Below are 22,120 nucleotides of genomic sequence, written 5' to 3'. Positions count from 1 at the left end.
GTTGAAGGTATTGCTAATTTCTACCCTAATTTTAGTATTTAAATGTTTCTGCTCTCCCTACTACATGCCCTCACCCAACATAAGCACAGAAAACCCAGCCCTGCAGAAGAGCAGGTTAAGAATTTTTAGACAGGCTTCCACACAGCTTGTATTAAGATGGGGACCAGCACACTGTGGTGGTGTTTTTTTCCTGAACAAAGGACACATTAATCCACTTTGCTGGTTCACCAAACTTACTTTTATCCCACCCATCCAAAGGGATGCTTCTCTTACAAATCCTCTAACAACTTCCACATAAAGCCACAATTCAGAGTTACCCAATGTGATCACTTGCTGCCTCACACCTTTGGGTACCGGATCCTTTGTTTCTTTTTACAAGTTTACTTGTACAGCCTGACAACATAGAGACTTTTTCCAACCCTTAAAGTGTGTTGCTTCCACTTCCGAAAGTTCTCCAGGCTGTAGCTGCTTTTCAGCAGCACTGACACCATTTCAATTCAGCCCAATCAGGAAGGTGCATCTTTGTTTCTAGTACAGCCTACTGAGGAACACATGCTAGAACTAATTCATACAATGTAACCACATCAAGGCATTAAAAAATTATCCCCAGTAACAGGAGAGGAGCTCTCTTTTCCATGGGTGGCTATTCAAGTGCTGAAAAGGCATCAGCCCAGGAAAGAGGGGAGAAGGAGCAAGTTCTGTCAGGTTTGGCACCCAAGTCTGATCCATGGGACAACAGCAATGTCACTAAAAGGGATGGGTGACAGCAATTGCACACTCCAGGGGGATAGAGGCTTCTGCACAATAGCCAGGCCAGTCTTAAACTGGTCATTAACTCCAGTATTGGTTTCTTATTTCCAAAACAAAGTCCAATTCATAAAAGTGTGAATTCCATTCACATTTGACTCCTCATTCCTTCACAAATTGTCTTTGTTTTTCCATTTATATGTTCCTGTTTCAGAAGTTACCAGATTCTAGGGCTTTAGCTACAACGCTTCTACCCCACCCCACTCCCCTTTTTCCCTAGAGTGTATTTGAGACATTTTACTATAATTTAATCTTTTTAAGTTAAAAAAAACCAAAACAAAACACAACAAAACTTTCTTTGCACTTTTACACAGTAATACTAAATATCAAGGAGGGGCCTCAAATGGCTTCAGCAAACTGTAACAACTTCAATTGGTGCAAGGGCATATTGAGGTACATCACTCACAACAGTCAGTGGAAATTCCCTGTAGTAGCTATGATGTTGTAAACACTGAGTTTAAAAAAAAAAAATGAAGGAAAACCCTATAATTCCAGTTCTTATTATACCCATGACCTCCTGATAAGCAATCTTTAAAACCCTTCATGTATACTTGCTTCTCTCTCTTTTAATCTGCTGCAGGTTTTTTTCAGTTTAGTTGGGTATCAGCTGATGAGCTGATAAAAAGCTTTCAGTGAAAAAATTTTTAACTAAATTCACTTTTAGGCTTGATATTTTCCCAAGACATAAATCCTGTTTCAGTCATATCTCTGGATGCATACCAGAAATGGTAGACAGACAGAAAACTTTAAAATGGAAGAGAGAGATAGTGATCTATCAATACTGCTCACCTGACTCATATTTACTGCTCTGTTTTTCATCTTAATGCTGAAAGGTTACCCACCAGAAGAGATCATGTTGTTCTTTCAAACTATGGGTTACAGAATTTGGAAAATACCAGGTGCATTCAAATTAAGTTCTGTTTTTTCCCTTCTTCTCTAGCATATCCACAGCCAGGCAGAGGGGTCAGACTGCTGCACACTGCCTCGAAGGACAGGGCATGCATGTATTATTTTTATTATAATGAAATGATACTTTAAGCTTAAAATATTACAGCCTCTGGAGGCATTGCAGAAAAAAAAAAAAATCCCATCCTGAGGCTCTCCAAAAAACACTTCTGTTAACCCACCAAAGCTAGCAGTTTTGTGTTCCTAACATACACATGCCTAAAAAATTAACTTATCACAGGAGCTTCCATCACTCCCCACTTTGTGCCTTACTATACCAAGAATTACACTTGAATTATGGGAGTTCAAATTGCTGTACTAAGGTCCAAATCACCTGTTATTTAGTTCATCTAAAAATCAGGCCTCACCCCTCCTCCTATTTAAGAAAAAGATTGTTAAGTAACATGCATCAAAAAGAAGATTCAAGTCTCCTTGTTTTTTCCAGTATTCTACACAGAGTAAGAGGAATTAAAAATGGAAAAAACATGTAGACATCCTAACTGTTAAGGAGCTAGGCCCATTAATGCTACTTTAAAACAAAAAAAGCTAAAGTGAAAGTAGGTTCAGAATTGCTGATTTCAAGTCTTAGAGGACTGTAAAATTCAATAAATGATCTTTAAAATGTAATTAAGAAAATCCAAAGATTAGGATTACATTTAATGAGATTGGGCACAGTACCAACAGACACAGCATTGTAGTGCTAAGGCTTGGACCACAGGCCCAAGCCAAAGTTGACCTACGGATGAATCCTGGTTTTTTTACTAATAACCTTTGTACCTGTGGGTACTGTGCTGAGTTATAACAATAGTCATGCTGATGCTAGCAGCTAACCAGCCAAAATACCATTTGTGCTGACTTGACCTCTGGAGACAATATTTTAGGAAACACTACCAACCATGCTCTGGACTCAGGCCAAGTCTTGGTCCTGATTGATTGGGTAAACCAGATAGTTCTGCATAGCACTATATGCAAGTCATTCTGACTTGATTTTTTAAGCATATAAAGCTGGACCCTCTTGCAGTGACTTTGGATGTCCCACCCATGTGTGAACACACCATGAAGGATTTTCCCACCTGCTGGGCAGGGTTCTCCAAATTCTCACTGCAACCATGGCCCCCCAGTGACTGCAGGTCTGGGTGACTATAACATATGCAAGTGGTATCTATCTTTCTTAATCACTATCTTTTCTCTTATGTAGTACTGACTTGATGCCTTACCCTGTATATTTCCTGTCTGCTTTAGGTATTTTGTTCTGTATTTTTCTTATTTGGTTGTATTATTTAGCTATCACCAGTAAAACATGTCTACTCTTTTCACTCTGGTGTCCAAGTCTCATTACCATCCTCAATCAGCTAAACAAACATTAAAGTGAAACTTTGTTTTATTTTTTTGTGTTCTGTAATACTAGGTATTTCACCTGGTTGTCAAAGAGACTTCAGTACAACTAAGAGTTCAACTTCTGCATTTTCCTTTGGCCACAGCAATATTATCTAGTTTTTCAAATAAATTCTATTTCCATTCTGAAGTCATACAATCCACATTCTGAGGTGGCAAGTCTTAATATGTGAAGGCTCTTACATAAATTGTATGAGGAGTCTCAGAAACCAAAGCCAATTGGAAAAAAATTATGGGGGCAAGTAGGGACCAAGAGACAGATCCTGCACATCCAGTTATTGCCCTAACCAAGGCTTAACTGCCTTAACTGCCAGCCTCCTTTGCCCTATACACCTTTCAGTAGCAGTAACTTCATGGTATACAACATGCAAACACACAGTTCTCAGTTAAAACTCACTGACACCGCCTTGGGAAGCAAGAATTTCACTTCATGTGTGAAAATACAGAAGCAGTTACCAACATTGAGCTTAGTTCATCCACAGAACAATAACTTTTAAGATTTTGTTGGGTTTTTTCCTTTTGCACTTTGCCCTCTTTCATTTAACTAAAAAGTGATCTGTCGTGTTAAAAAAAAATTAAATATAATGGACAAATTTTAGTTCTGCTTCTCTCCATTCTATATAGTTTGTCAACTGTATCATAGAATCATAGAAAGTTAGGGGTTGGAAGGGACCTTGAAAGATCATTTAGTCCAACTCCATCTGCCAAAGCAGGGTCACCTATAGCAGGTCACAGAGGAACACATCCAGGTGGGCTTTGAAAGTCTCCAGTAAAGGAGACTTCACAACCTCCCTGGGCAGCCTGTGCCCCTGCCCTATTATTTAGTTTGGATCAGTACATGAGAATGTCTGAAGGAAATTGTGGTTTGCTTCACTAAGTCACCTATCTTGTATTTTAACAATCACATCACAGACAAAATTCAGCTTCATCAAGCTTTAGAACTGCTTTTCATTTTTTTTTTTTTTAACTAACACAGGCAGATAGACCAGCAAGTCTCTGTTTCTCTGAAAGAAAAACTTCTGCGTTTCTTCAAATTCTCTCTCAATAGTAGTGCTTCAATATTTATTTTAAAATACAGGTGCAAGAGTAGGAAGCATTATTTTGCTTTGGCTTTCTTAAAAAGGAAAAGAAGCCATCTGCCTTGCTTATAATTCGAGTCTTTCACCAGAAAGGGACTTTGAGCTCATTTTCAATCATCTTTTACTTTCTAATTATTTCAACTTACAACCTGTTGAAGTATATTTACAGGTCACCGGTTCCCCTGAAGAAATGGTTACCTGATTCTGAGTTTTATTTTACTTTTTTATTATTATTGTTTTCCTCTAAACAAAGAAATTACCCCCTGCTTCAAAATGACAGGAAAAAACCCCAAACTAATTGCATCATTAATTGCATTTTGTTTTAAAAAAAAAAAAAAAACAAACAACTACTTAACGATTTTGAAAGGATTGACCAACTTATAAAACCACTGAGGCACTGAATTCTAAAAAATAAGCAAACACTCAATCCTTTTTTTTCCACTTAGATGAATGAGAAAAAATTAACTAGTTTGCTAGGCAGAAAAGTCAAAATACAGAGCATGAAAGCAGAAGCAAAAATTAATAAATCTTTATTCAAATGATACTGTAATGTCACTACAGAATATCTATTCAGTAAATTTATTATTTGAAAAAAACAGCTTTTTTCTTGCAGAAAAAAAATGAGACAATTTGGGTTTCACAGATTCCATACAGGGGTGAGGTAGAAAGCAGGCTTCTTGAGTATCTTGTCTTGCTTGAGTCTACTTTTTGCTGATAGGACTAAAAAAAAAAAAAAAAAGTATTCTTATAACAAAGTTAGAAACATTTAACTTAATACACTCATTTTCTTCACTGTATTGATTCAGATCCCTAAGCAAACAGGAACCAACATACCACGGATTCCAATGTGAAAGGGAGGAAATCCTCTATTTAGACTCCAATACAAATTCTGAATCTTAGCTAAAAAGAATATTTGTCCTTCTGTAATATCACCTTAACTCCAAGAATTAAGGTAGTGAGGACACCTCTGTTTCCACTAAGAAACAGGGCTACCAGAAATTGAAACGAAACTACAGAAGAGCTTCAGTTCTAACTGCTGTCTTTTTACTGAGACTAAAACTCCTTGCTTTCAAGTCTCTATGCTGTACTTTCTAGAAGGGATGCAGACACTGATGCAAGTTTCAAAAGAGTATGTACATCAACAGAACTATCTGCAGCATTAAGCAGAATACAAAGAGTAATATTCCAGTGCTGGGGAGACTGACACTGGCCATACCTTAGAGGCAAAAAAACCAAAAAAACAGAAAGAGTGCCTTTCCCCCAGTTGTTCAATTGTTCACCAATGTTAAAGAAAAAAGAGTCGCAGCCAACAGAAAAAAACCACCAAAACTATTTGTAGTCTCAGACTGAAACTTGCCTCAATTCTGAGTTCAGGTCTATTTTTCAGGTATTTATAAATCACAGTGAGAAAAATGAGTTCACTATAAAAAGGCAGCACCTCCACACTCTGAAGTTATCTTTTATGCCAGTAAGAATGTGTCCATGTAGACTTGTACATAGGAGAGCCCATAAAGCACCTTTTACTGTAGCTTCTAGGCACTGTAAAAATAAAAATTAAATCTAAATTTCTAATGCAGCAGCAAAATAGCTTGAGAGATGTGTTATTTATAATTTAAAAGGCATCGCAAAACACTTCTGAAGTGACTTTGCTGCTCTGTGGATAGGGGGAAAAAATGCTTCAAAGGGACAGTTGCTAGAACTTAATTTCTGTTTTAAGAAAACTTTTTTCTTTGAGTAGTGATGTAATCCCAGTTGTCATACAAAGACATTTAGACTTCGAACTGGTGTGAATATTGGTGCTCTTCAGAAACTAAAGCTTACCCTACTGACTTTGTTCAAGATGATGCACCAGAAAGATAGCTAGATGCCAACTATTACTCCAAACAGTGCTGGTGATAATTTGGGCTGGTTACAAGCTCATAGCTTGTATCACTAGAGAAGTTAGTCTGAAGGACTAAGACACTGTAAAAGAAGCTAACATCCAGCTTGGGAAAAATGCTCCTAAGTTCCTCATTTGGTATCAGTTTAACTATTGTACAACACAGGGAGAATAATTCCCAAGACTAAAACAGAAAGAACTGTCACTCTCAGAAGACCATGTGTCTAAAGCATGTTCTTGTTTCTTAACCATAATTTTAAGACATACAAGACTGAGAAGTTTGTCTGTTTTATCTAAAAAGTTTAGGATTGCCAAACAAAAGCTCCTTTTTCTCCATGAAGGCCTAGTTAGATGTTCACTATACCACCATGGGAAAGTCCACAGAAAATCTGTAACAATGAATAGGTCACACATTACTATTATGCAGCATGAGACATCTAATAGCATGTGGGAAAATCTAGTGGTCAACTAAAGATAAATAGGTCTGGCACACTTCTAGGATCACTAGAATCAGAGAACATAAAGCTTTCTGCTAAGAAGGGAGAGCTAGATAGCTGAAAGCTGTCAGAAAAATAGTTATCAAAAACATCACTAAGCCAAAAAAAAAAAAAAAAAAAAAAAAAAAAAATTTAATTCAAAACACTCCTAAACTGATGGGCCAGGGTTTACTTGAAGCTAATGAAGCTGCAAGCCTTCAAAAGCATTCTTCCATTACACGGATGCCAGACACTAAGTTTAAAAAGGAAGTGAAATTTCCTACTGTATGCAGAGTTTCATGGGAATTTTCAGATCTCTTCAATTATAATTTCTGCAAACAACCTATTCCCCCACCAACTGCAAACAATTTTCAAATTATGAACAAGAGAAGAAGTTATTCTTATGTCACAATAAATACATGTCCCTTGTATTAAAAAACTATTTGTTGGTTCCTATTATTTTTAAAAAATTCATAGACTGCACTAATGTTGTTCCCTAAAATTCACTGCCACTATCAGTATCTGCTGAACAAAAAGTATCAGTATCTACAGAACAAAAAGCACTTACCTGGATGCCAAATTATAACCCAGTAAGAGAAATACCAACCCCATAAGTCTCAGTGCTGCATTCCTCAAAGTTTATTTCCAAACATTACTAATGCAAACACTGAAACCAACCTAATAATAAAAAAAATTATGCTATATGTAGGATTATTAAAATTAAGAAAGGAGTGCAACATAACTGTATACTAGAAGTTGATTTCTTAAGTTTGTCAGTTTACTCTTATGCATTGCAAAATATCTCTGCCATGTAATTTCACCTTTAACTTACAACTTGTTTTTATGAATAGCTGGGCTTAAAAAAATTAACCAACACAAAATAAAAACCCTAAGCAGCCACTATTTCTGCATCCAGCCATAATTTGGCTTGGCAAATTAAGACAAAATTTAAAGCTGACAATGTGCCAACTAGGTTAACAAGAATACATAGATAAGATCATCAAAAAACTTTACTTTAAAAAAAAGTACTAACCATGCTTTCTGTCTCAAAAATTTCCTGGAATCCAATGTTAAAATTTCAAGTGCCTCATATACTCTGGTTAGAATTTAAAGAACTCTAAATTCAGCTAAACTCTGATTTCAAATCTGTTCTAAAGCATATTCAGTACATCAAGGAAAAGATGAAATTGTTCAAAGCAGTGTATCTCAACTTGTCATGGACAATGAACCTGTAATCTACATTTGCTATGTGTATATCTGCTGAATTTGTGTGTATTCTTTTCAATACCTTATGCAAATTCCCAGTCATTTTAGCATTTGACTAAGAGGGCTGAATTCCCTAATTTTCCACTGGGGACTGAAAGAGCAGGAATAAAGAAACTGAGACTGTAAATTCAAGTTTTAGCTTCATATTAGGCACTCTCATCAGATAAAAGATGTCAGATATAAGAGAAGAGGAAAAAGTCTGGCTTTTGCTTTTATCATTTGACACAATTCAAGGATTAAGCAGCTGTGCTTTTAATTTTATTTTTTCTGATTAGCACACATCTGTACAAACTTTTAGTAAACTTCCTTCCATTAAATGGAATCATTAAATCATTAAATGATTGCATAAGGTAAAGCATGAAATTGTTGGATTCAAAGCATGGGACTCAAACTCTCATTCATAGGAGAGTTCATACAGTACTCACATAAAGGCACATACCAGCTCTGAAAATTTACTAGACAATAATAAATGTTGCAACAATTCTATAGTTAATTTCTGACCATGTTCTATAAAATTTACGTTACTACAATTGTCCAACCTTATTAGAGAGAAGGGGATGGAACACTTCAAAGGGAAAACTATGTATTTTAAGTACCTAGTCAAAAGATTCTGAATATTTCAGTCACGAGAACAGAGAAGAGCTCTTACAAGGCAGATCAGTTTAAACAGCAGGCTATCCTGTCTTAGAAATACTCTGCTCCTTCTCTATTCCAGCACTGAATTTTCCTTCGCAGAAGCAACTTTAATTCCAGACAGACACTGATTTTCAGTTGGTCAGCTTTAACAGTAATCCAAGAGATAACTTTATTCCTTTTTTGCACAGTATAGAGGAATGAGGTACGTGTCTATTTTGCTCAAAAAAAAAGCCCCAAAACCCAAAAGAAAATCCAGCACAAATTCTGTGCTAACTGTAAGCAGCTAATAAAAATGAATGCATTTGAATCAAAAACTTTAAGCAAAATAACAACTAGTTTTTTGGTGGTATTTCTGTGGTTTTGGGGATGTTTGTTTCCCTCCCCCAAAGGACCATGAATTTTAAGATAAATAGAAAAAGGTAGAACTTTTACAGATATTGCTATTCCATTCACAATCTAGGGAGTTTCTTTGACACAAGACAGCCGTATCCTATTGCTTCTCACAAGTCTCAAGAAGGCCAAAACAGGAAACTTCAGGACCTCGAGCTGATCTGTACTTTCACCTCTTAATGAAACCATTCAGAAGACAACAGCAACTACTCAGGGAAGTCACCTGAACTGCAATGTAAAGACCACAGGAATTATAATCTGCATTTCCAGCAAGAGGTAAACTCCTAAATAAACCAGATAAATCTCATTTCCAATATTCTGGAAAACTTCATATCAAGTTACTCATGTGGTGCCAAATGCCTCATGGGTAAACATCATTTGTACGATACACAGAGGGCAAAACAAAGTTGAGAATGAAGGAGGACAAAATGCCAGAGCATCACTTGAGATGTACAACTGACAAAGCTGTTCAGTACCCAGTTTGTAATTGTTTTGTATGCCATATATTCACATCAGTTGGTTGTTCCAGGGGAGCTGGACAAGTACAGAACACAGAAAGATGGACAGTTAACAACTCTTCAAATATGCAATCCGAATCACTACTGAGTAACCACCCTTGCAGACAAGAATAAAAGAGGCTGCTTTGGCAGTTTGTGATGGTTTGTGGTGCTGAACGAGTTGAAAAAGTGAGAAGGTGTGTAATACATTGTTCCTATTCTTGAAATTAATAAAATTACTTCAAGAAAACAATCAGTCACTCTACTGCCTTTAAGATGCTTTATTAATATCAGTCTCCTCAAAGTGATTCTATTCCTTAGAGGACAGATTCTAAAAAGATGCCAAGACCTCCTGAGACAACATGAAAGGCCCAGAAATTATTTCAAGTCATATCAAGTACCAGCCCTCAAAATGCTACTAAGTTACAAGCTGAAGTAGCCTTACCAAGTTGGTCTTGGGCCAGCAAAACCCCTTCCTAAACTACTGGACAAGCATTCTTAGTTTATTGTAGAATCATAGAACAGTTTGAGTTGGAAGCAAGGTACATTCTCTAAGTTGGACCACAGATTTCAATAACCAACACCATCACACTAAATAAAGTTTCCTCAGGACACACTACAGTGGGTTTCTCACAGCTTTTTCAGTGGGTTTTTCACAGTGCAGAAGGCACTGACCAGTCAAATGAGAACTCTATGATCACTTGAATTTTCAGTTTACTCCCTCTAAAGGTTTGTGGGACAAACAGTGCTTGCCAGAGCTGATAATTCAAATGTTACTGATTTACAGGCAAATACTTCCTCAAAAACTCTTGTATTTTTAAGGTTTACTAAATAGCTTCTCCCAAATTTGAGTTCTCCAGTGAAACCCTGATGTTTTGCTGAGAAATCCTTACTGATCTAGGGTCAGTGCTGAGGTGCAGTTTTTCACAGCAGTCGCACTCAGAGCACTTCCAATATTTCAAGATAAGAACTCCTGACACAAAAAGTTACAAACACAGCATTTATTAAATCCTATTTCCTTGGGACAGATCACATTTGTTCAGGAGTCAAGTGGACTTAGACAATTGCAAAGACAGGAAATAGAACTACTTTCCAATACACCCTAACCAGTCTGATGGTCTTGCTGAAGAAATTCTCTCCAAGAAAGTGTAACATTTGGTATTCCAACAGAGAAAAGCCAGTATCAGTTTGGTTTTGTTGTTGCTGTTTCAAAAGCAGTAAGGGCTTCAAATAAACTACAGGAAGGCACCTATAGAAAAAAGGAAAGGCTGAAATCAGTAGCCACCTGGAATTTCTCAGCTCCATATTAGACAGCTGAGTGGACCTGATCACATGGAAGAAAAGTGCATGGTTTTGAACACCACTATAGCAAACAGGTATAAAGTGTCTGGCATAGGCAGCAATTAGAGTTAGGGCAGATATATGAACTGGCATCTCAAGACAGAACTTCTTCAAGCCTGATGGGAATTTGCACAACACATAACACAGACATAGAACTGACAAAAAAGGAGGAAGACAGACTGGAACATACAACATGTCAGAATTCCAAAGCAAGTAAGAAAGATGGTAAGTGACCTTATAATCCATATTTCCCCAACAACCATTGTCCTGTATCACTTAAGCTTGTTTCTAGTCACCTAAATACTACCTGTGGCATCTGTAAAACCTGATAGACAGGAGTCTTCACTTTCAGCTCCTAAGCAGCCAACTCTTCTTTCTCTTCCTCCCTTCCTCCCTCCACATTTAACTCATTCTTCATTTAAGCTACAAACTTACTGGTCCATTACATCCCATAGCCTTCAAGTCCTTCCCTCTGCTGAGAAAATTCAGTTGATGCCAGGGAAGGAGTGGCCTCTTCTGCTCCTCAGAGGGCCTACCTGACCCAGCCATACTATGATCAGTTTTTCTAAGGAGTAAATAAAGCATGCTTCCTGGAATAACAGCCTCTCCTTGACAAGAACAAAATAAGAAAGTAACAACAACAAGGAAAATAGAAAGGAACTTGAGGATGATACACCTGAATGAATAGGTATGAAGAAATAAACAAGCTAATTACCTCAACACCAGAGGACAGGAAAGGCATAAAACACAGATCAACAAAAAACAATCAGAACCCCTGCATGCCTATCTTGTACTGGCATACACACTCCTACCAGACAGGCACCGTACCAGCAAAGGCATACATGGAAACACAGAATCATTTAGGTTGGAAAAGACCCTTAGAGATCATAAGAGTCCAACTGTACATCTCAACACCAATTCCACCACTAACCTGTGTCCCCCAGCACAGTGTATTAATTTTAAGCACCTCCAGGGATATTGGCTAAACAACTTCCCTGGGCAGCCTGTTCCAATGCTTGATAACCCTTTTGATGAAGAAATTTTTCCTAATATGCAATTTAAACCTCTCGTTTCATCAGAATGACCTGCATCTGAACTACAGGTCATGGAGCAGTAGTTATTTGATAATCATCCCCCTTTTTCAGCTTAGGAGGCTTAACAGCTACACTCAGGTAAAGCCAAATCTTCACAATTGACAGGGCCTTGCTGTGGCACACTTGCTGTTCCATGAGCCAAACAGGCAGCTACAGTCACAAGCTGGAATCCTTTAAAACAGCCTTCTATACTATAATCTACATCACATATGCCAGCAGCTTTGCACCAGTGGAGTTTTAACCTGGCATCATAAAATAATGTAGGGCTTTAAAAATGGAAAAGAAAACTTTTCATTAGATGTACAAAGCTTTTTGATGGTAATTATGTAAAAAAGCAGTATATTCAATGCTAGATTAACTGCACTACCCTCTGACTACCCTCAGCAGACTAGAAAGTCACAAAAGCTAGCTTATAAAACAGTGGAATTATGATATTGAAAACTATTATTCATACATAAGATTTTAGCTAGCCTTTAATTAAAATGATTTGAAGAAGCTAGGAAGCATGGAATGAGGAAGATAAATATTTATAATCTGAAAATTAAGCATTTTAGACTAAAACACATTGCAAAACAACAATTTTTTCCACGAAGCAGCTTTTTAAACACAAATAATCCCCAGATGCCACAAATGCCAGGATGCCTCCAAACTGGAAAGCAGGATTCTACTAAGCTAAATTGAGACTAAAAGCTGAAGAATATAGAGTGCCAGAAATTCAGAGAGTTTTAATTTAACAACAGAATTCAAAAACTATGGTAAAATTCACATTTAGTGACAGTCACCCAGTTCTCACTCCTGTAATACAACACATGCTGCTATGGAGATGCAAGGCTGGATGGTTGTTGAGAACCAAGCACAATTAAAAGTGGCAGCTGAATGAGACTCCAGCAGAACGTTGAAAAGAATAAAACATTTCTCTAAAACAAGACTAATTCAGCTTCTCTAGATACTCCACAGAAACCTGGTCTGTACAAGAAGAGGAAACAAAAAGAAAGATGACAACCTGACACACAGGTCTTTACAGACTGACATGCTGCTGACCATACCCAATAAAAATTCAACCTCTACCACTCAAAGCATTTCTGCTGATTCAGAGTCTCCTAGGTTTTTGTAATACGCTTTCTAACCCCTTAGAGGCTCAAACAGATGAGGCACTACCATCCATCTTCCCTACTCTCTCCTCCCTTCTTCCTGGTTTCTTTATGCCTCTGGCAAAGGGAAGGATAAAGTGGACGCATAGTAGCAGGGAAAAAAAGATGCATCACATTGTAACTTCACATCCTCCAACAAGGTTAGTTGGGTTTTTCTTTAACATACAGCAGCTAAACTTATGCCACTCTCTTTTTCAGAAGTTGATACTAGACACGAATTGGACAAATTCAGTTCTGTTTCAGCCTCTATCAGTGTTCAAACCTATCTTATCAAAGTTCCTTCTAAGCACATGGAAGAGACCAAGGTTCAAGAATAACATAAGACAGTAAGACAGTGGTTCAAAGTGGAACAAAGAATTTTAAGACAGGTAAAGCTCTGGGTGACCTCTACACTTTACACGAACACACTGAACTCTAAAGGTTAGAATAACAACCTTTTTGAAGCCATGACACTTGAATCATATTCAAGAATAAGAGATCCATTGTAACTGCCTGTAAAAAACTACCCCTACAATGAGTGAAAAATAAAAAAAGGGGAGGGAGGGTAAGAGGTACTGATTTTTCCCATTGTAGCTGTAGGCAGAACAAGTTCTGGCTACTTGCCAGCAGCTGGAATCCAGCTCTTCAACAGCATACACGGATCTGACAAATTGATCAGCATGATACACTCCTGGTACTTCCCTTACACAACTATTAGTATTTATTACCACAGAATAAAGTTCAGGAGACTACTAAAAGAAAACCAATCCAGAGCAATAACAAGAAGAGTCACAGTAGGCCTCCCAAAATAACTTAACATAGAAAGAGCAGTTTGATGTAAGCATCAAACAAGTTCCACTACAAAGTGAGAACAACAGGAAAGATGTTATAATTAAAGGTACTGTACTCTTGCTCTTGCCAGCAATCTTGTTGATCAGAATGCCAGACAGCCAACTTAGTTTCTAGCTTACTTTGAGCCTCCAAAAAAACTGTTGCTAAAATAAACCCTTACTGAATATCAGAAGTCTTGTTCTCTGCAATAAAGCACATTTTATCTTTTCAGTGGTGCCCAGTAATAGGACAAGGAATAATGGGTTTAAGCTAGATCATAGGAAGTTCCACCTCAACATGAGGAGAAATTTCTTTACTGAGAGGGTGACAGCACTGGAACAGGCTGCCCAGAGAGGTTGTGGAATGTCCTCTGGAGACTTTCAAAACCTGCCCGGATGTGTTCCTGTGTGGACTGCCCTAGGTGACCCTGCTGTGGCTGGAGACTAGATGATCTCCAGAGGTCTCTTCCAACCCTTAACATTCTATGATTCTATACTTTCCTCAGGAGAAACAGCAGGTATATAGTCAACCTGATCAGGAAACTGATCCAAGTTAAACTAGATATGACCTTTTCTTTCCTATTCTTCCTCCTGCCACGTTTCCCCTCCTGGCTTCCCCTCCTGGCTTCTAGTTTAGTATTAAGCTAATTAGTTTTACAGTCTGGCTTGTTGAACTGTACAATAAATAAATGCTCATACCAGTTGACTGAAGTCATGAAGGTAGATACCATGGGTTCAGATAGAAAAACAGTAAGATTGTCTTATGCATCAAAGAAACACCCCCAAAAGTCACCAACCTAACATTAACAGAGTTACTGAATTCAAGGGAATAATTGAGACTGTGCTGCAGGGACAATATCTGTACTTCACATTTTTAGTTTACATAAGTGCCAGCTTAAGAAAATCATATGCCTGCAATTTAGAAGGACTATCAGAGTTTGAATTTCTTAGCTCCGTATCAGCCACATAAAAAGTAAACAGCTACCATATAAGAGCATACAACGAGGAAGTTCAAGCTATGCCTAAAAACATTGACAAAGATCACGGTAGTTCCTGGAACACTTAAAAATTGAACAGCTTCCACATAGCAGTACCTAGATATTAGGAACACCAACAACATAATCACAGGTTTTATCACTGTTGGAGATATGTATACCAACTTGCACACTCTGCAACACTTCTGTTCTGAGGGCAAAGCATTGCTTACAGTCCAAGAGTTAATCTGTGTAGCAGGTACAGTTTTGTCTTTCATAACACTGTGCTCCATACATCCTTACAATTGCAGGTTCAAAAGAGAACAGTGAACTAGTACTGCATGTACTGCTAGAAACAAATTCCTCCCCCTACCTTTTAAACTAAGCCTCTGGGTGTCATTACTCCAACTTTTCTTGCACTGGTTTCCCAAGTAAAAATTTCTCTCAAGAGTAAAACATAAGATATCCCTTCAAAAACACATAATGACAGCAGTGGGCAATTATTTCTTTCTCAGAGAAAAGCTGATGAGCTGAAATTGATTGTGAGATGACATGGAAAAGAAGCCAATTTAACACTACGTATTTGACACAACGATAGTTCAAGGCAAAACAAACCCCAAGTGTTTCCTCTTATTTCAGCCTAAAGACAGTTAATGTGATATATATAAAGTAGCAACTTCCAGTGACATATATACACACTGACCATTTTTTCCTCTTTTGTTACCCTGCTTTGGGTGAAGTCAGTTTGGTATATTTGAGGCTCTGTTCCATTCCTGGCAGCTGACTGTACCATAACCAGCTAAACCAATCCAATAGCTTATTTCTGCTGTTACCCATACTGCTTCCATCACACAGTCCCACCCCTATGCTTGTGCTAGCACCCTCATCCATCAGAATTTTATTTTCTTTGTAAGCTGCTAATTCCTCCCAACAAAGCAGATCAGACAGGTATCCAATAGATGCTGATACAAGTACAGAAGCAGCAGTAGCACAGTTGGGACAGCAATTTCTCCATTCTGGCAATAGCTCTGCAAGGCTTGATGATAGCACTTCACTGTATTCCTAGGCTGTGTTTTCATTTAACAAATGCTAACGCTGACTTGAACACCTGAACAATCCTTTACATGATACCATTTTCCTTCATTGTATCAAAAAGTGCCTGTGAACCTGAGCTGTCATTCTGATCTAATTTCTGTTCTTCCAATGACTGCAGTAACACTGAGACTGCATCCCTGATCTGTTTTAAATTGGAATCATACCAAGAGTTTCCCATCACAGCTAAAAGCACAACAGGTCCACAGGAACACTACACCAGTACTGCTGCCCACCATACTGGATCATGGCTCTTTGGCCATTGCAAGCTTGTTCACTGTTTAAAGAGGCTGTAATGCAAAGGAAACAAACAAGTTCAAAGCAGGTAATATTTTAAAATCAATTATACAGTGGCTTGACAGCTAACAGAGCACTGAGTCACCAAAACAACCACTAGCAGATAGACAAGAACACTATGGATGTACAGTTCTGCTACTACTACTGTGGCAAATACAGAAAATCACAACCATAGTATTATAAAAAAAAGAAGAAAAGTGATGTTACCCTGCTGCAAAGTACTTGCAGCCACAGTAAAAGTGAGAACACTTCTATATGTTATGTGAAGAAGGATACAAAGTAGTAAAGTTGTACATACAGAAGTACTGCAAGCCTGGGGATAATATCAAATGCAGTAGCTAGGAATCTTCTATTGGCAGGGAGAGAGGGGGAGGGAGAGGAAAAGTCTTCCTGAAAAGTGCACTTGGGAAGACAGCATGGTCAACAACTGGAGCAGAAGAACAAATATTTTTTTTAAAATCTGGAAGTCTAGATTCATCGAGACAGAATTAGATGCATTAATGTATCCTGTATCTTTCAGACTTTTTTCCCCTCTAAAATAATAAGAAGAAAGGAGTATTTGTATGCTAGATTCCACAAATACACAGAAACGAATTTTCACTGATCAAATTTCAGTTTTCATAAGAAAGCAATACTAAGGCTGTTACCTGTCAAATGCCTGTCTCTGAATTGCAGTAGAGGAACAGTAGAACTTCTACCTTTCCCCTCCCTGCCAAAAAGGAATCCATTAATTTTTAAAATAGTAGTTAATATTTAAAACTTTCATTTTCACTCAGTCTTTTATGTTTTTACAATACAATGCAACTCCCTAGCAAGAAGATTCCCACTTCCATGACTGGAGTTACCTGGTACTTTTCATTAAAGAGCCTCAAGTTACTGCTCCCAGCTTTACCCACAGGATACCATGATACTGCAGTAAAAAGTACCACCTGATTCTGAATTAAACCCCAGCAATTACTAGGTCTCTCCTCTGTGCCTATTTATGAAAGTTATGGGGACTCGATGTACTTGCCAACGTTCTACCTGTGAAGTTCAAATGAAACTGGTCAATAGTTGGAAAAAAACTGTACAAATCCTTTAAGGCTAACCACAGTATGAATCTAGACTTTTATAGCTCTGTTCTACCTTTATAGCTCCATCCTACCAAAGCCTCTCAATCCCATGCAATGCCTTTAACCAATTCACATTACAAAGTTTTAATCAAAGAGCACCAAAGACTGATTTTAAACCAATCTATTCCATTTAAGTATTCTATCAACATTAACCTCTAAAATATCTTGCAAATCAAACCACCAGGGAACTTGGTTGCTGGCTAAGTACAGTACTCCAATACACAGAACTTTCTGGCACTTCTCCATAAGCACAGAATTTAGAATTAGGGTATTTGGTTTGCTGGTTATGTCACACAGACCCACAAAACATGGCAGTGAGTGCAGCTGTACACAGTACTTGTCAGCACATCTTTTGCATGCTGTAAGAACACTGATAAAATCAAGATCTACAGATGCCTTCGAAGAGTATATAGTCTTAAACTCTGATGAGGTCATGCAGGAGTTAGGTATATCCATAAGCACAAATCTAGGCATCTTAGGAATGTTAGTGCTCAACATAATGAACACCAAGATTACCATCTGAACAGCCATTTTGTACTGAACACCTATTTAGAATTTTTGTAAAGCTATTCCATTCACTTACAATGTTATTGTAATTAATCTACCTTTGGATATGTTTAGATACCAAATATGAGATTTCTCAGTAAAGCCAGTGAAATTTTACCACTGTGTTTCTTCTCAAATTCTTTCAATGCTACAACATTTTGACCTGAGATATATAACTATATTCCACAGGTCAAAAACTAGCATAATAGTCTGGCAACCCAAGCTTTTAACTCTAAAGCCCATGCAAATATTCAAGTGTGCAACTAGTTTTTGACAAACAAACAATTCAGCAATCCAGCCAAGGTGCCTCACCACTGCATCCTCAAGCAAACAGTACACCGAAGGCAACTGAGTGTTATTTCTGCCTCACTGTTGCACATATGGACAATCTGTTGACTAAGAGCCTCAAGATGGGCAGTCACTGTCTTGGAGGCATTCTTTGTGACTCAGTTTACCACTTCCATGAGGTGACTGGATGACAAAATCCTTTACAGATAAAGGATTTCAAAGTGCGCAGGTGATTATACTACAGAAATGTAAATATCAAGTCTAGTATCAATAAAGTGATAGAAGACATCAAAATCAAGTTATCCATTCAAAAGGTTTAACAGAAACAATATGTTCAAAGAGTGTACTTTCTTACTTCACACTCTGAACAAAAAGCTTGACAAATGATACTCCACTGAACCATATCACATTTTAATATTATTTCATTAAATAGCCTTAATTACAAAACTTCTAAGGATAGAATCATCTGAGCAATTGCTGGTAGTATTTTTTGTGGTTTAGGACTGACAGTAAGCTAGTTCAAGAATTCAGGACTAGGAGTTTACCACACTGTTTTCCTCACTTTGCTACAAATGTAGTATTCTTTGAAAGGAGGGAGAAAGAAAAGTTACACTAAATCCATCATACTCACCACTCCTCCACCCTACCCCTTTGCTTTTTCAGCCATCAACCCAGCAAGTGCTCAGCACTTGCAGGTAGTATTAACTTTATTAGACTCCAAATCCTTAGGAATACTTTACTGAGTGAGAACAACTAAATGTTTTCACTTTGGAAGTTAATTTCAGCTAGTGTAGGAGGTTATTTAACAAAAATTAATGCTACTGAATTTCAAAGGAGTAAAGAAAAAAAAAACCAAACAGAACCCAAACCTGTTAAGTGTAGTCTACCTTCATTATTCTGACTATTCACTTTCTTGTCACTTTGTTTACACTTTCTCTCCGGTAAGGGCTGCTCAAGAGGCATGCCAAGTAACAGTCCTTAACTGAGATAGCATTTGACTAACTATTAAACCATAACCAATGTTATTCCTCCCAGCAGTTGCTAATCAGTTCAGAGCTCATTTCTATTAACTGATTTTTGCATCTTGAAAATATAAAGAAATATACCCTATTTAACTTTTATTCCAAGAAGAAAAAAAAACCCAACAAAACTGAGCATGAAGCAACACCACAGTGCAATCTAAAATATAAGGCATTGTATTTCAGTTTTACACTTTGCAACTCTCAGTGAGAAAAAACCCAAAATAAACAACTTTGAACAAGTTCCCTAAACACAACAAATCTGCCCAACAGAGGACCCACTGAAAGGTAAAACTTCGTCCTACAGAGCATTTGTTAAATTTCTTTGCAGTCCTCGTCCAACTGATGTGCAGTTGTGTTGTCACAATACATCTTGACACGATACCATTACCCCCTTAAAGTCCCTTCAGTCATCCGTTGTCAAGCAGACTTCCACGATTTTAGTATAAATTTAAAACTGAAATGCCATTAAATAACAGGCAACCAGAGGAACAGCCACTTACATATTGTGAGAGATCAGTTCTTCAAACGTAACAGTTTTACTACAGCACTTATGTCAATGAATTAGCTCTCCCTATGTGTATAATTAAATTGCATTCCTCCCACAAGCACCATATAATGTATTAGCATATGGAAATACATAAATACTGTTTTCCTAAAAGGTATTATACCTTGAAGGATTAAAAAGACAATGCAGGAATCATAGAATAGACACAAGTGTTAGAACAGGTGCTTAAAAGGTGCTATTTGGGCAACTTAGCAAGAACAAAATCTGTGCATGAATAAGATACCAGGTTAATGAAAATATGTAAAAAAACTCCCACAAACCCAAAGCTAATTGCCTGTAGCTACAGTTTACCTGCCTGTTTGATATTTACTTCTTTGATTTCGTCTCAGGCACTCGCAGAAACAGTGGGTGAATTGCTGGTTACCCTCCCAGCTTCACCTAGATGCGTTCACAGCGCGAAGCCATCGGGCAGGACCAGTACTGACGCCAGCCTACTACTACTTCAAGATCAAGCATTTTATCTATTTCCCTACGAAGGCAAAGTCTGACCAAACGACACGAGGAAGCAGTTCCTGGCCTCTCAGTCTTCACACACAGCTCCCAACAAAGCTCCCACCCCCAGCTCCTAAGCCTTCCCCCGCCCTGAGGTGGCAGAGCCGGGGCGGCACACGTACGAATGCCAGCACGTCGGAGCGGGCAGCCCGCCCGGCGGGAAGCGGCACGGAAGGGAAGGCAGCGGTAAATTGAGCCGTTACCCCGTCAGGCCGCCGGGAAAGAGCAGGGAACGGAGGGCAGCGGTAAATGGAGCCGTTATCCCGCCAGGAAGGAGCAGGGAAGGGAGGACAGCGGTAAATGAAGCCGTTAGCCCGCCAGGAAGGAGCAGGGAAGGGAGGACAGCGGCGGTTTGAGCCCTTATCCCGTCAGGACGCCGGGAAAGAACAGGGAACGAAGGGCAGCGGTAAATTGAGCCGTTACCCCGTCAGGCCGCCGGGAAGGAGCAGGGAACGGAGGGCAGCAACGGTTTGAGCCGTTATCCCGTCAGGACGCCGGGAAGGAGCAGGGAACGGAGGGCAGCAACGGTTTGAGCCGTTATCCCGTCAGGACGCCGGGAAGGAGCAGCGAAGGGAGGAAAGCGGCGGTTTGAGCCGTTATCCCGTCAGGCCGCCGGTCTCCTGTCCGGGCTCCCCCCCACCAGGGCCCGAACCTTCCCCCACCACCCCCAACCCCCCCACCAACGGCACGGGCACGCGTGGGAGTCATGTGACCCGGGGTTTGGGGGTTGGGGACACCTCACGGCACGAGAGCCACCGGGGCAGCCCCGGGAGCTGCAAGGAGGAGGGGGTAGGGTGGGGGGGGAAGTGAGGGGAGAACTGCCGTCGTCGCCATGACAACTTCCAGGGGGAGGGAAAACTTCAAATCCCAACCGTCAGTGCAGGAGCAGCTCCCTCTTAAAGGCGCACGCACCCTCTCACACACACACAGGCGGGCTCCCTCCCTCCATCCCCCCCCCCCCCCCCTCCGCCCCCCAGGCACTGGCGATGGAGGAGGAGAGGAGGGGAGGGGGGCAGCCACCGGCACTCACCGCGCGAACGGCGAGAAGCCGAGACAAAAGGACCCGAGCCGAGAAAGGGTCTCGGTCCGCGGCGAAAGGAAGGACCGAGTGGACCCAACCGAAGCCGTAGCACCCACCCTCTGCTGCCCGGAGGCAGCTTAGAACCTTCGCTCTCCTCCACAGACCCCGTCTCCGCTTCCGCCCTCCGAGAAAACCACCGGAGCTGCTCCTCCATCCCTGTTTCCCCCCCTTTCCCCTCCACCCACCCGAGACCCCGGCTCAGCGCCTCGCCCGCTCCTCCCGCGGAGCCCCCGCTCCGCGCCTCGTCTACCCACTCCCCCTCAAGGACCCCGCTGCTCTTTCCCCCTTCCCCCCTCCCCTCGGTCCCATACAGCAGGGCCGAGATACCCCATCGCCCGCTCCCCTCCTCGCACCGCTCTCTCTTACCCACACAGTGCATGAGCCGGTGCCGCCAGGAGTCGAGTTCTCGGCGGACTCCCCTGCGCTCCGCCGTGCAGCGAGGGCTCCGGCACTGGGAGGAGGAGGCGGCGGCGGCAGGAGGAGCGGGAGCCGCGGCGGCCATTCTGTCTGTTCCCTTTTCCATCTGCCTCTGACCTCACGCCCGCTCATTTACATACGAGCGCGCGCGCCACCCAGGAGAGCTGCGCGCTCCCCCCGCTCCTCTCCCTTCTCTTCTCTCTCTCTCTTTCCCGTCCCCCCTTCCCTCCCTCCCTCCCGCCCCGTCCCCGTCCCACCCCCCCTTGATCGTCGGGCGCGCTCCCGCTCTTCTCCCCCCCCACCCCCCTCTCCCTCCCCTCTCCCCGTTCCTCGGCATCCGGGGCGGGGAGCGCGCGCACCGCCTGGCGGGATGATTGACACGTGGCCGCGCGCCCCGCCTTCACCCCCCCCCTCCCTGGCTTCCCCTCCCGCCGCCTCCCTGGCGGTCTCCGGGTTGGGCCCGTAAGCA

General features: G+C 40.4%; 1 protein-coding gene across 11 annotated transcripts in view; it reads right to left on the bottom strand.

Moving 5' to 3' along the window:
- Positions 1 to 21,882, bottom strand: part of LCORL (ligand dependent nuclear receptor corepressor like) — a 66,686-nt gene extending 44,804 nt beyond the window's left edge. For 2 of the 11 annotated variants that reach the window (XM_071743862.1, XM_071743863.1), the window contains exon 1: positions 21,601 to 21,882. In XM_071743862.1, coding sequence (XP_071599963.1) covers positions 21,601 to 21,757 — 157 coding nt within the window. In that variant the 5' untranslated portion in view covers positions 21,758 to 21,882. Of the gene's footprint in view, positions 1 to 19,952; positions 20,429 to 21,600 lie in introns of those variants that run through there. The other 9 variants (XM_071743871.1, XM_071743870.1, XM_071743872.1 and 6 more) reach the window with 7 other exon arrangements.
- Positions 21,883 to 22,120: the final 238 nt, after the last annotated feature.

This window comes from Heliangelus exortis, chromosome 4, assembly GCF_036169615.1.
Source record: "Heliangelus exortis chromosome 4, bHelExo1.hap1, whole genome shotgun sequence".
In the NCBI taxonomy this organism is placed as follows: Eukaryota; Metazoa; Chordata; class Aves; order Apodiformes; family Trochilidae; genus Heliangelus; species Heliangelus exortis.
The sequence above is the reverse complement of the archived record's forward strand: the minus strand, read 5'-3'. Positions and strand labels throughout refer to the sequence as shown.